The 13,554-nt window shown below is 51.8% G+C and overlaps 2 protein-coding genes across 7 annotated transcripts in view; one reads left to right on the forward strand and one right to left on the reverse strand.

The window, feature by feature from the left end:
* The window catches only part of PROCA1 (protein interacting with cyclin A1), a 5,911-nt gene extending 5,194 nt beyond the window's left edge, over positions 1-717 (forward strand). For all 6 annotated transcript variants that reach the window (XM_077749773.1, XM_077749775.1, XM_077749774.1 and 3 more), the window contains one exon: positions 15-717. In XM_077749773.1, the coding sequence (XP_077605899.1) occupies positions 15-675 (661 nt within the window). In that variant the 3' untranslated portion in view covers positions 676-717. The remainder of the gene's footprint in view (positions 1-14) is intronic.
* Positions 718-2,181: 1,464 nt separating this feature from the next.
* Positions 2,182-13,554, reverse strand: part of SUPT6H (SPT6 homolog, histone chaperone and transcription elongation factor) — a 32,123-nt gene continuing 20,750 nt past the window's right edge. Inside the window, exons 24-37 of the mRNA XM_077749811.1 lie at positions 12,794-12,921; positions 11,451-11,658; positions 10,590-10,737; positions 10,013-10,155; positions 8,965-9,105; positions 7,819-8,014; positions 7,221-7,459; positions 6,542-6,655; positions 6,245-6,369; positions 4,497-4,609; positions 4,143-4,220; positions 3,886-4,052; positions 3,241-3,428; positions 2,182-2,981 (exon numbers count right to left, since the gene is read on the reverse strand). Of these exons, the coding sequence (XP_077605937.1) occupies positions 2,795-2,981; positions 3,241-3,428; positions 3,886-4,052; positions 4,143-4,220; positions 4,497-4,609; positions 6,245-6,369; positions 6,542-6,655; positions 7,221-7,459; positions 7,819-8,014; positions 8,965-9,105; positions 10,013-10,155; positions 10,590-10,737; positions 11,451-11,658; positions 12,794-12,921 (2,175 nt within the window). The 3' untranslated portion in view covers positions 2,182-2,794. The remainder of the gene's footprint in view (positions 2,982-3,240; positions 3,429-3,885; positions 4,053-4,142; positions 4,221-4,496; positions 4,610-6,244; positions 6,370-6,541; positions 6,656-7,220; positions 7,460-7,818; positions 8,015-8,964; positions 9,106-10,012; positions 10,156-10,589; positions 10,738-11,450; positions 11,659-12,793; positions 12,922-13,554) is intronic.

Consider the following 13,554-nt stretch of genomic DNA (forward strand, 5'->3'; position numbering starts at 1 on the left):
CCCCTCCGTCGCAGGTGCAAAAGCTACAGGCCCGTCTCCGTGGCAGTGATCCACCATCCCATCCACCATGACTGTGGGGCAGACAACCTGAATGAAGAGGAGGAGGAGGAGGAGGAGGAGGAGGAAGAGAGCAAGCCTCCCATCCCGACCCGGGTGGGGCCCTCCACCAAACCCGCCGACCCAGGCAAGGGCGCAGTCGCAGGTACCCCGGACTCGGCAGCTCCCATCACTATCTGGCGCTCGGAGAGCCCCACAGGGAAGTCCCAGGGCAACAAGGTGATCAAGAAGGTAAAGAAGAAAAAAGAGAAAGAGAAAGACAAGGAGGAGGAGATAGATGAGAAGGCGAAGCTGAAGAAAAAAGCCAAGGGCAAACTGGTTAAGAAGAAAAGCCCGGTTAAATCAGAATCTTCACCTCCAGACTTGACCCGATCAATAAGCCCAAGAGAGTTGACCAGGATGTCAGAGTCGAGCCCAGACAGCCGGGAAGACCTGGAGAGTGAGGACAGTTACAATGACCTCGGGCGGGAGGAACCCTCCAGCGAGGATATTGTGGAGTCTTCGTTGCCCAAGAAGAGAGAGAACATGGCCCAGGCTAAGAAACCCAGGGCGAAGGCCTCGCCAATCAAGAAGGTCAAGAGGAAATCTCCCCCAGCATCAAACCCCAATCTCAGTTGAGGCCAGGGCATCCAGGGTGAAGAATAAACGAGATCAAGCCTGTAGCTGACCCCCTGCTGCTATTCTCGCTCCCTCCAACCTGTCACTTCTGTGGGGAGGGTGTGGGCTCTGGACACGGCTGGAGCCAAGGGGCTGGGGGGGGAGCTGCAGGGATTTCTGAAGGGCAATCCATCTTTCAGGAGGCAGTCCATGGGAAGGCAGGAGGGAGGGTAGGGGAGGGGCACAGCCTGCTTCTCTGTAACATCCTAGGCTCAGGGCAAGAGAGGAGCACAGCCGGGTGCAGTGGGAAGGAGGCGTCCCATCTCCTGGGAGACCGGTCTGTGTGAAATCCACTCGGGGACAGGCAGTACTGTCTGCAGTGATACCCCTAATAAACGGAACCTTTTAACCCACTCTGTGCCACTGTGCCTGGCCTTTCCCTCCTCTAAGTGGCCCTTAGGAAGATGCTGGTGGCACCAAAGGGAACATAATCTTCCCAGCTGGCGTGTCCCAGCTCCTGCTAGGCCCTTTGAGACCTTTGTGCTGAAGGGAACAGAACGGAGTTCCTCGCAGAAGACCAGCCCTTCCCTCCTAACTCTTGCCAACAGCCAAAGAGATCTTGAATGACAGGATGAAGTCAAGATGGGAAGCTCACCAATTTTGGGCAGCAGTGACCTTTTCTGATTTTGCTACTGAGCCCCAAGTAGAGGAAAGGGAGGGGGAGAGCCTCACTTTCCTCGCACCGACTTGCAAAGCTGGGGGAGGTGGCCCTTCTGAAGGAACACAGGAGACCAGGAATCTGAAACAAAAAGAGGTGGGGCCAGGGGAAGGGGACAGGGCCAGGACGTTGGCCGGCCCCAAGCAAGGAAGAGGGGGACCGGCTTCCCCCACGACATCCCAGCACGTCCTTTACCAGGGCGCGTGCGTGTGGGAGCAGGTGACCAAGGGGCCCTCCCTGGGGCAGACATACTGGAGGACTTGTGTGTAGAGGCAATATCGGGGGCTGAGGCTCAGCTGGCAAAAAGAGCAGGGGAAGAGGTGCAGGGGCTCAAGCTGAGACCCCAAATTTACTCACGGCCCTTCTTCACCGTGCGGGAGGAGGCTAGTAGGCAGGGCAGATGGGGCGGGCGTGTGAGAGCGCAGCGAGAGCGGCTAACGCGCACAGAGGGCTGATGAGGCGGCAGCCTTCCCCTTGGCAGAGCGCTTTCACACATCCTCCGCCTCTGCGGCTGCCCCGGCTGCCCCAGTGAGGCGGAGGCGGCAGATCTCGCTGGCCTAGCCTCACCCTACACCCTACGGAGAGGATGGTTGCCTGGGAGACAACAAGAGTTCCCTCGGGGCGCAGGGCTGGCAAGCGGAGCCGGGATTTGGCCCTTGGTGGTCAGATACAGAATCTGCTTGCTGTTCTGAGTCACTGCCTCTCCGGTGGCCTGGAAGGAGTCAGGGGGAGCTGTCAGAGCTCCAAACCCAGCTTGGAAAGCCACCCTTCAAGAGCCGGAGCGCTGCAGACAAAGGCTTTGCCAAATGCTCTGTAGAAACACTGTTTATTCAAATGACAGGCAGGAAGCGGAGGCAGCAGCAGGTGGGTGAAGGCGGCCAGGCGGGGGCTGGGCAGGTCAGCACTGCTCCCCTGCGTCCCCTGCAATTCTGCTCTGTTAGCCACCCAAGCTGTTGGCATCTGGGTCAGAAATACTTTCCCTCCTCTCCCTCCTGCCCCAAACTGAATAAATAGCATTCCTCTCCCCACAAGAGCTGGGGGAGACTCATGTGCTGAGCTTGGTGCCCCGGGGTCACAGCCCAGAGTCAGGTGAGGGCAGAAGCTCAAAATGGCTTGTAGGGAGAATACAAAACTGTTCCACTCTCATTCTCGTCTTCCTCTTCTTCCTCCCGCCATACTCCCCGCCCAGCCTGGTCCCGGGACAGGTGGTTGGCGAAGGCCTGGAGTGGGAGAATCGTCGCCTAGCGTACACTGAGCTCAAATTCCCAAGGCCATCCAGCTTGTCACCCATCCAGGCTGACCACCAGAGAGAGCGTCAACTCACGTCACTTTATGGACAGAAAAGGCGGGGCAGGGAGTGAGGCAGTGGGCGGCCGGGCTCTCCCAGCCTCAGAGGTAACCAGAGTCCTAGGAGCAGGCCCCCTACCGGTCCATCTCGTCCAGGAGCGGGGTGGCATCGCCAGCAATGGACATGGGGGTGCTTTCGATCATGGGGCTGGGAGAGGGCCGAGGCGTCAGCCTCTGCTTCTGTTTCCGCCGCTCTGCTTCCTTTTCCTGTAGCCACTGCTCTGCCATCTTCCCCCAGTCGATGGCTGCATGGCTGTTGGACCTGGGAGCGAGAAGGGGCCTCTGAGACTAGGAATCTCCGCATCCTCATCAGAATGAAGCCCTCCCACCAAACACTGCTGCTCGTCCATCCTTGCAGAAACGGACCTCATGTTTTTTGTCTTTTCCCAGAAAGCGGTGGTTCTGGGGGCACCACCTGGGTCACGGCTCTCACAAGGTCCAGGCGACCTGCCTATGCTGAACCCCTTGGCCTCTTGATGACGCCTGCCCCGTATGCTCTGTGCCACCAACCGCATACTTACTTTGGCTGCTGCTGCCGTTGCCGAGCGCTGGAGGAGGGCTGGGGCTGGGCCTGGGCAGACTGCGGGGTGGTGCTGGCCTGTAGCTGGTGGTACTGCGGTGTGGTGATGGGCTGGCTTGGGGTTGTGTAGGAGTAGCTGGGGGTCATTAGTGGGGTGGCCACTGGCTGCTGGGCTGGCGTTGGGAACACCTGGAGGAGGGTGAACAGTTAAATGGGGATGGGTTTGGGGGCTTATGTGGCCTTGCTATGAACTGCTGGCAAGCTGAGAACCAGGGCTCAGCACAGAGCTTTCTAGCTGACCATTTCTTGAGCAATGTGTGGTCCCAAGTGGCAGAGAGAGGCCAGCAGGATGGGACCTGGCACAACAGAGGCCACCAGTACGGACCACTTGAGGGTCCCAAAGATCCCAAAGGGCCATGGAAAGCTCAGACCTTCTCTTACTCCCTTTACCCTCAAGGGCGCCTGAGGAAAAGGAACATGTGTTGGAGACAGTTCCTCAGGCTGTGGTGGCCCCGTCTATACATATGAAGCCCCCTGGGGTAGACACTGCCAGAGGCCAGTCTATGGACACGGGATGGTAGAGGGTGATCGCTCCCTTTCGCTCTTCTCCACCCTCTGCAGGGAGGCTTGTCCCCAAGGCACGTACGTGGTAAGCGCTGCTGCCCCCTCCACTGCCGCCGTAGCCGTACTGGCTGGAGGCCCACTGGGCTGGGGTGGCGTTAGGGTTCTGTCCTTGGCCTGTCACGGCTGCAATGGCACTGAACATCTGCGAGGTCATGTTCTGAGGCAGGGCATTCACAGCCCGTGTCAGATCTGTAGGCACAGAGGTGGGGGATGGGCACATTAGAGGTCGAAATCTTCCAGCACCATCTCTCTGGCTCCCAGTCTCAGACGTGAGCTCACCTGCAAGGTTGATGTTGGCTGGGGTGGCATTGATGGAAGCAGGTGTCCGGGTCCTGCTGCTGCTACTGGGGGTGATACCTGCAGGAACAGGCAAAGTTAGTTATGTCCCTCCAGCAACCGGTTCCTGTTTTCACAGTGCAGGGGCTGGAGAAGGTTCTGAGGTGGGTGGGAAGAAGGGAAGCTGCTCAGCAAAGTGGATGGAGGACCTCCTCGATGCCAGGAGCCTGGAGCAGGAGTGAGACAGCCTCAGTGATAGCCCAGGCCTCGTCCCTTCCACTGGTGGCCAGTGATCATCTTGATTCAGGGCCTGCCTGTCCCTCTTGAGTATACCCCAGAACTCTGAGCAGAACTCACCTGGTACAGGATCCTGGTAGTGATCCTTAAACCATCGGAAAAGTCCATTCACAGTAGGGAAGATTTGGCCCCGGTACCGGAATCCTTCTGGAGTCACTGTTACATATTCTATCCTGGGATTTTGGAAGGAAACGTGTGTCAGATACCCCTTGGGGCCAGCTGTGACAGAGTGGCCAGAATAGATCTCCACCGTGTGAAGTAGCCAAAGTGGGTGCTGGGGGGGAAAGGAGAGATGAAAGAGCCCTGACACTTTCAAAGGAGGCTGCACTCTGAGGAGGTGAGCACAGTTAAGGCCAGGAGTCAGCAGCCCTGGCATGATAGGTTCAGGCCATCAGAGGAAGGCCTGTTGGTGGCTGGGCTGCCATCCTGGGGTGCAGTGTGACGGCAGCACACTGCAGGCGGGGGCAGGACTGAGGCCACAGTGTCAGGGCTGCTGTCAGCAAAACAACTCCCCCGGCGCTGGACTGTGGAAGCATCCGTTAAGGTGATTAATCTGACCTCATTTGACACACTGCAGTGCAGAGAGTAGGTAAGACGATGGGCTCTGGGTTCAGACCAGTTCTACTTGCAGTTCTGATTGTCACTTACTGCCTGTATGACTTTCTGTGAAGTCACTAAACCCGAATCTCAGCTTCACTTGAAAAACGAAGGCAACAGCACTTGTAGCTACAGAATTATGTGTGAGGAGTAAATGAGACCGCGTGTATGAGGCGTTTAGCACAACACCTAAGACAGCTGTCCAGTACAGCTGTCAATTACCAGCAGACAGTGACAAATATTGAAAAGTTCTCACTTATGGTAAGTTAAACGCTGCTTCCTTAATCTAACACCAAGTGTCGTTTATGCTGCGACACAAGGAGCCTGCACACATTTCTTTGGGAAGTGGTTGTGTTGCCTCTACTTCCTCGTTTGCTCAACTGTTGCTTGTGGGACAGTGTCCAGCCAACAGCCCCGGCTGCCGTCCTCTGGAAGCACGAAGGTGAATCAGAAATGGCTTCTCAGAGACGACAATGATATTCTACATGTGCCCAAGACAGCGCAGGGTCCGGAGCCTAGAGCTTCTTGTCACCCAGCCACTGAGGCCTGTTTATCTTGCACAGGCAGCATAGGGATAAGAGCAGAACGCACGGGCCTTGGCCAAAGACTGAAGGGAGGATGGGGGCGTAGAGAAGACTGGTATGATTATCAGTCTGGGTAACAGACACAAAGCAAGCAGATCCCCAAAAAACGGAACTTTGATTCAGAGTGAGCTCTAGAGGGACCCAGACAAAGGCATGTCTAGGAAGGCCAGCCTGTTAGCCACATATAGAAGGGAGCAGAGGGGTCAATGACGGGAAGGAGAAAAGCTCTCCTGACCCACCCCTGCAGTGCAGGTAGAAGTTGTACAGCACACCACAGCAACGGTGAGCCACCTGTGCCGAACCCGTTGGCGAGGGTGAAGCAGAGTGAGAAGGAGAGGCCTGTGTCCTGGCCTCCATCTTTGCCAGTCAAGTGGAATATCTGGTAAATTTCCATCACTCTTTGGGAGGGAGAAAAGGTGAAGGAAACTTTTCACAGGGTTGGGGAAAATATCGTCTTTGCTTTTTGCCTCTAAATTGTCTCCCTTTCCCCACCTCCAACCTCCAACAGGTAAGAGGGAAAAGACAGTCAAGCAGAAGCAGAGAGAGCACTGCTCCGGGGGTCTCTAACTCCCCTGCTAGCCTATCCGTGGCCCCCGGTGGCAGCACCTTCTCAGCACTAGTGCTCACCTGGGTTTACCCCGGGGCTGGTATCCCAGTAGGAACTTGCCGGGCAGTTCCTTGCAGGCACAGATGAAATAAGGGATGAAGGTGGGCTTCTCCTTCTTAGTTTTGATGAGCAGCTCCTCTAATTTCTGGGGGTAGAATGAGGGGGAGAGGTTGGGATAGCAGCATGCTTGGTACACAGTGTCTGGCACGTACATGAGGCACACCTCCTTCACCAGCTGAACGTCCCCTACACTGAAGGGAAGCCACGCATCCTGAAGCGACTGGGAGAGGTGACACCTCAAAGAGCCCTGGGCTCACCTTACGATCCCCACCACTGCAGTCCTGATAATACTTGTGATTCAGGAGGTCCCGGGCAAAGGATGCCATGGGCTGGACATAGCGAGCAACAATCTCATCCAAGTCTTCAAATTCCTGTGGGAAGATGGTAAAGGCCCCACGCTAGGAGCTGAGACTCCTAGCCCTTCATCCAATCCATTCAGAAGAGAACCCACGGAAGGGCGTGGACTTTCCAGCCCTGCTGTAGCCTCACTCCACTGCAAAGTCCCCTCGATTTATACATCTTCTCACATTTATCAGCTTACAAGGCATAAAATCCTTTAAACCATAACTTTAATTCTCCCCTGGCGCTTGGGAATAACAAGGAGCTTCATAAAATTTCTCTCTACTGAAAACAAGAGAAATGCGTGCACACGTGTGTGTTTGTGTACACAATCATGTGCATCTATGTTTTCTCTGCTTCCTCACCTGGAGGCTCTCTGTAGGTAGTCTATTTTAAAATGTAGAGGACAGAGAAAAAAAAGCAAAATATACAAAACTGTTATCAAAGGACTCATTTCACAGTCAATCTCCTGTTCTGTTGTTCTATATAGCAAAAATATATATAATGCGTGTGTTACTTATGTCAGGTGAAAGCAAGCAGAAGTGGCTTGTTTCTGGAGGTAGGAGAAGGGATGGGAAGCCAGGAGCTGGCTCTCACCTCACTATTGATCCACAGGGTGGCTCCCAGGCTGAAGGCATTTTCCTTGCCTTCTTCCCGCACATCCACGTGCTGGTAGATGCCATCGCTAACCTTCCAGGTCACTGTCAGGTGATTCTCACCCTTGCTGCTCGGTCGGATGATCACATCACCCTGGTCCATGGTCTCCATCATCTTTTCTGCTTGCTTGAAATTTATATTATGGAAGGATGGGTGTGCGATCACTCGCTTGATGTATGCTGAAGAGGGCAGGAAAGCAGCACAGATCAGGGGAGGGGAATGGGAGCCCACAGCAAAGGGACAAATTGAGGCTTTATTTCTGACCCACTATCAAATTCTGGGACTCTTTTGCCCTCTCTGGACCTGAATTCTCTAATGTGAAGGCCGTGTGTGAACCTATGCTCCTCAAGTGCTCAGAGGATGAAGCACGTAACCCAAGACGACCCTGGCTTCCAGCCCTGCCAGTGAGTCCATCCATGACGTCACTGAGGCTGAGCACCTCATTCCCACTGGGGTGCAGCCATCAGCACGTGCACCCTGGGTGGGGGGGAGGCTGCCAAGACTTGGGCTGCACAGATGTGGGGGTGGCCACACTCACTGGTCCGCTGCTGCTTCCGTTTCATGTCCTCCTCCTGCTTGTGGTCTGCTGCTTCGGCATCAAAGTCATAGTAGGTGTCCTTGGGCAGTTTCCACTCATTGTTCCTATCCATGAGGTCTGAGGTTCGGCAGGTGAGGTCTGCGCTGAACTTCTCAATGTCGATCTTCATGATGCGGCAGTGAACGGTCATTCCCACCTAGATCCACAGAACATTTGAGCTGGAAGGGACAAAGATGATCTAGCCCGATGCCCCATTTGACATGTGAGAAAACCAAAGTCCAGGCCGAAAGACGGAGTGACGTGCCCAAAGCCAGCCAGCTAGCAAGTGGCAGATTTAGGAGCTCACAGGCGAGTCTGGTCTGTGGACCACCGGCCACGCCCTACACAGATGCCTCTTACTCAGACAAGAACGCCAACTGGAGCTCACTGGGATCTACCGCACCACCGACGCTATCCCCTTCTCCTGTAGAGCTACCTAAGTACTGCTCCTGGGGTATAAGCAAAGTCTGGCTGCCTTTTTTAAGGGGAGGCAAAATAGCAGCTTTCTGTTCTTTCCCCTGACTTGAGTCCTTCTGTCTAAACAGTGGCAAATCTAGTCACTCTGCGTGGCTCTTCTGAAAACCTCCCTAGCTTCCAAGTAAAACTGGGCAATCCCGGAAAAGGCACTCATATTTCTCTGAAGAAAGATGGTAGTATTTCCTTTCCCATTAAGCTGAGAGATCAGAGACACCACATGTAAACATCCAGTGCTGGTATGTAGTGGGTGCGTCATAGATGGAGGCTGGCAGGAGAGCACTAGAACAGAAAGGAAGCTGAGCCTTTCTGCTTCACAGCATGTAATGCCGGGCCCTGCTTCCTGCCTGCATACTAAACCACAGCCTCCCACACGGGAAGAGAGAGCCCTCTCCCGAAGGGCTGGCAACCCAATGAAGTATCACAAAGACAGGGAACAAAAGCTGCTACTCATTCATATGCTTCTCACCCTGGCTTCTTTCAGCCAGTTATAAATCCTCCCGACAGTCTCTCCCCACCAGCAGCCACTGGGAACTAAGCCTCACTGCTGGGGGGTGCAGCCCAAAGTTCTGGAGAGCCCCATTTGGGCAGCTGAAAACTGCACTAGATGCTTTAGCCTAGTCGTTCATCTACCTTCACTCGCTCCTCCGGCCGCTTTACCACTTTGTCACTGAGGAACTTGGTGGGGATGAAGCCGGTGACACCATTGTCCAGCCGTGTTTTGACTCCAATGGCTTGGCCTGGGCATGAACCGCTGTCAAAGTGGTTCCAGACCTAAAAAGTGCATCAGGAGAGGAGCTCAGTCATTAAGATTCTGGAGATCTCACGGTTCAGAAAAGAGCCACTGGGGCACTGCAATTTATCTTGCTTTAACACCTGGAAGCATGGTCTGAAATGCAGTGACTAAGCCACCCACCAACAGATTTTGAACGTCCCCAGTGTTCCTTGATTAGTAACTGATGTCTGACACCACTGGCCATCAGATTAATCCTTTATATTAATCTATTTGGATGTCCCTCTAGCTGCAACTGAGGCCCATCTCTCCCAATTCTGTTCTGACCTAGTGGACGTAAGAAATATATATGCCAGTCTCCCCAGAACTATTCATTTTGGGGAACCAGGCACCCCTTGGCCTTATTATAACTTGGACAAATCCCACCAGTTTCTTTATTGGGTAATGTTCAGAAATTGTATCTTTCACAAGCTGCCTGGTTACATCTGAAGACACAAAAAGACATTCAGGGTGGCTTTAATGACTTCCGTCAAAAAGGAAAAAGATAATGGCTATAGAAAAATGTGGTAGAAATGAAAATATGTGTGGAAGATGGAAAAAAATGAAGAGAGCCTAAAGATTCCTTCTAACTAGCACGTACAGGACACTGTGACTGCCCTGTAGTAAGAAATACATGTCCTCAGGTCTCTAACCTGGTTGAGTTAGATCCCTGGAGAATAGGAAACACGGGTTAAAGGCTGAACCAGAATAGAAGAAAGCACACTGATCATTTCTGAGCAGCATACGGAGGGGACTTCACATCAGACTTGTATGTGTTCTAGCCCTCGTCCCTGTGTATCTGTTTGAGAAGTGCGTGTTCTAGAATAGCTGCATTCTAGACTCCATTCTAGAATGCAAAGACATTCAATGGAGGAAACTCAGTGACTGAAGTAACAGTGCGGCACATACCTCACTTAGTTCAGGGAAATTGTCCTGCTGACAGAAGGGACACTGCCACAGCCCTGTCTCATCGTTACGGATTGCCTGGTCATAGCTCTCACCCTGTGGACGCCTGTGTGCAATGCCAGTGACGTTGCAGATGATGAGCTTTCCTGCAGGAAAGGGAGGACAGGGAAGGAAAGAAGAGAATGGGGACCAGGCTAAGAGAACTGGAGAGCGGTTCTTCCCACTGGCCTTTGAGCGTCAGAGCATCTGTCTTAGGGCATCTCTACTGATTTCCCTCACATCCTTAAGAGAGATCTTCCCCTGATTTGATGATGGGGGAACATGAGACCTATAGGAGTGGCTCCTTGAAGATCCTGCAGGAGCAGGTTAGAAGCATAATTGATCCTTGAACTCAGTTTTGACCTCTAGTTCAGGGCTTCATGTATTAATAATAACCTTAGAAGCTCCCCCGGTCTTTTTTACGTACACTATAAACCTGCCTCACTCTGCTGGAAACATGGCTTGGTTTGAATGTATACAGTAAATGCACCTTCCATGCCCAGAAATCCTCCTCCAACTGAAAACCAACCCCAGCATTTACCAATGTAGAAGGTCTCTGGTGTTTCTTTGGTTAACATATTGAAGATTTCCTCTGTGTTGGGAGAACGGTAGGCTGTCCGGAGGTCCTTGTACCGACAGCTCAGTTCAGCCCGGATGTCGTAGAGGGTGATGTGTTTGTCACCATAGCCCTGGGGGGGAAGACCATCAGGAAGAGCCTGGCAACCACTCCCCACCTGGAGCCCCAGGGGCTTGCAATAAAAGGAGTAGGCCACTTGGCTCCTGTCAGGGTTTCTCTTCTTTCCCATCAAGATTTACTCTAGGAAATTTTCAAACTTTCTCTTTTTATTTTATCATTTTTATTTTTTTAGAGAAAGTGAGAGAAGGCCCACGAGCAGGGAAGAAGGGCAGAGGGAGAGAATCTCAAGCAGGCTCAATGTTCAGCGGGGAGCCAATGCAGGGCTTAATCCCATGCCCTTGGGATCATGATCTGGGCCAAAATCCAGAGTCACACGTTCAACTGACTGAGCCACCCAGGTGCCCCCAAACTTTCTCTTAACCATGGAATGTTCTAGAATAAAAACACTCCATGGAAACCCAATGTGGGAAACAGACACATGCAAAGCTATGCTGTTGGAAAGGAGGCCTAGAAAGAAATGGGACTACTGACACCCGGCCCTGCCTCCCGGCAGTGACTGTAGCAGTCTGAGACTTCTTTGGCTCTCGAACAAAGCAGAATGAAAAGTTCCTTGAAAGGCCTGGTACAGCCAGGGCAGAGAGAAGAGACAATCAAGTCTCCCACATTAACACCACTGGAGGTTTTCTGGAGACTTGCTGCCTAAGTCTCCTCCCAATTAGGCCATCTGGGGTGACTTCTGTGCCAGGCCTCTACACTGTCACCCACCTGCCTCTCCAGTTCTTCTGCAAAGGCATCAAGGTCCAGATCCTTGAGCCGCTCTGGGTTTTCCAAGATCTCTTCGAGGGCTCCTGCGGGGTTGGCGTCCTCAGCTGACTCATCGTATTCCAGAGCATCCACTGCCATCTTCCTGGCCCACTCATAGGTCTCAGGGTGGACTCGGGAACCATCAAGAACTTCAATGTAGGAGTCGGTGCTGAATGAAAGGCAGAAAAGGGGCAAGGATATAGAACAAGAAGTTTCTAGTACCAACCCAAATGTCCACCAATGGGGAACTGGTTAAATAAATCAGGGTACCTCCATACAATGGAATACTATACAGTCATTAAAAATAATGAGGCAGATCTATGTGTGCTGACATGGAAAGATGGCCACGATATACTGATACGTGAAAAATGCACTGCAAAACACTATGAACCGTATGATCCCATTTTTGTAGTAAATGGGTAATTAGTAAATGCATAGCAAAAATAAAATTTAGGAACGTTGCGGTATACACCAAATTGTTATGGTAGTTATCTCTGGGGGGTGGGATTATGGGGGACTTCCACTTTCTGCACAATATTGCTATACATTCAATTTTATATAATGAACTTAGACGAGTCTTATATAATAAGATAAAACACGAAGGGGGAAAAGACCTCTGACAATTTGCTGACAGTTATTTTCCCCCATAAAGCCTTCCCAGGCTGGTCTTGCCCGTGCACTCACATGGACCTATGTTATTCGTGGAGTGTTACAGCAAAGCTGGGTGGAAAATGAAGTTTTAGAACTTGAAGCCTATTTCCCCACTGATTTCCATTACTGAATGAGGAGCTATGTGCCCGTGGAAAAGATCCTCCAAAGACTGAGTTGATAACTTCTGGAGAGGAAGAGGTCAATAGTGAAGTCCAAAGTCCAAGTGAAGAGAACTTTCTCTCATAACATCATCTCAAACCATACTGAATCTCTTTCCCCCTTCCTTATCTCCTCTTACCCCCACACTCCTTTTCCAATGCCCCTGCTAGCCCCACCCTTATCTAGCCTCGGCAAATCACACTAGCAGAACATGTTTGTGTTTACTGAATGAAATCTTATGTGTTTTCTGTCCTTAATTTATAAGATAAGTTGGTTCTTTTTATGTTTTTTCATACAAAAAAAAAAAGCTTCACATAATTGAACCGATCTTTTCCATAGGTCAGAGGCTCTTGACTTAATAAAGGTCGCTCACCTTTGCTTTAAAATATTTCCTAATTCAAATACCTTGGGCCCTTTGACAGCCCTAATCCCCTGAGTCCCCAAAGCAAAGCCCAAGGGAATTCTGCCTGGCCCACCCAGGCAGAGGGCATCACCTGTCCCCGAGGGAGGCCGTGTCGATCTTGAGGAAGCCAGCACAATTCATGAAGACTTTGGGACCCATGTGGCACATGGTGACCAGCTGGGTCCGACTCTCCAGCCTGGTGTTGTTCTGCTTCAGGATCTAGGGCAGAGGTGTGGCATGAGCCAGAGCAGGAGGCAGGCCCCGCCTGTCAGTCTACTTTCAGGTTTCTGGGAAACCCTCTGGCCTCATGCCTCAATATGTGACTAAGCACTATATACCATACTGTCTGCTACTTAAAAACATTTTAGTGAACCACAGTGTATCTGCCAAAAATAACATATAACCACTGTGTAAGTTAAAAGTTAATGATAAAATATACACCCAAGTACTTTTCATTCATCTTAAGAAAAAGGACATTACCGGTACTTCTGAAGTGTCCCCCATCAACTTGACTGAAATCCTTTTCGTACCCACTGGAATAAACCCCTATCCTGAGGTTTGTGTCTTACATGCTTGCTTTCATCTATTTTTTTTTTCTTATTTTGAGAGAGACAGAGAGAACATGCAGATGCGTGCATGTGCACCGGGGAGGGGCGAAGAGAGAGGGAGAGAAAATCCCAAGCAGGCTCTTCGCTGTCAGTGTAGCGCCCCACGCAGGGCTTAATACCACAAACTGTGAGATCATGACCTGGGCCCAAATCAAGAGACGCTCGACCAACTGAGCTACACAGGTACCCTTCTTCCATCCATTAAAAAAAAAAAAAAAAAAAAAAAAGATTTTTTTTTTAATCT

This window comes from Crocuta crocuta, unplaced genomic scaffold (assembly GCF_008692635.1).
Source record: "Crocuta crocuta isolate KB4526 unplaced genomic scaffold, BGI_CrCroc_1.0 scaffold149, whole genome shotgun sequence".
NCBI lineage: Eukaryota > Metazoa > Chordata > Mammalia > Carnivora > Hyaenidae > Crocuta > Crocuta crocuta.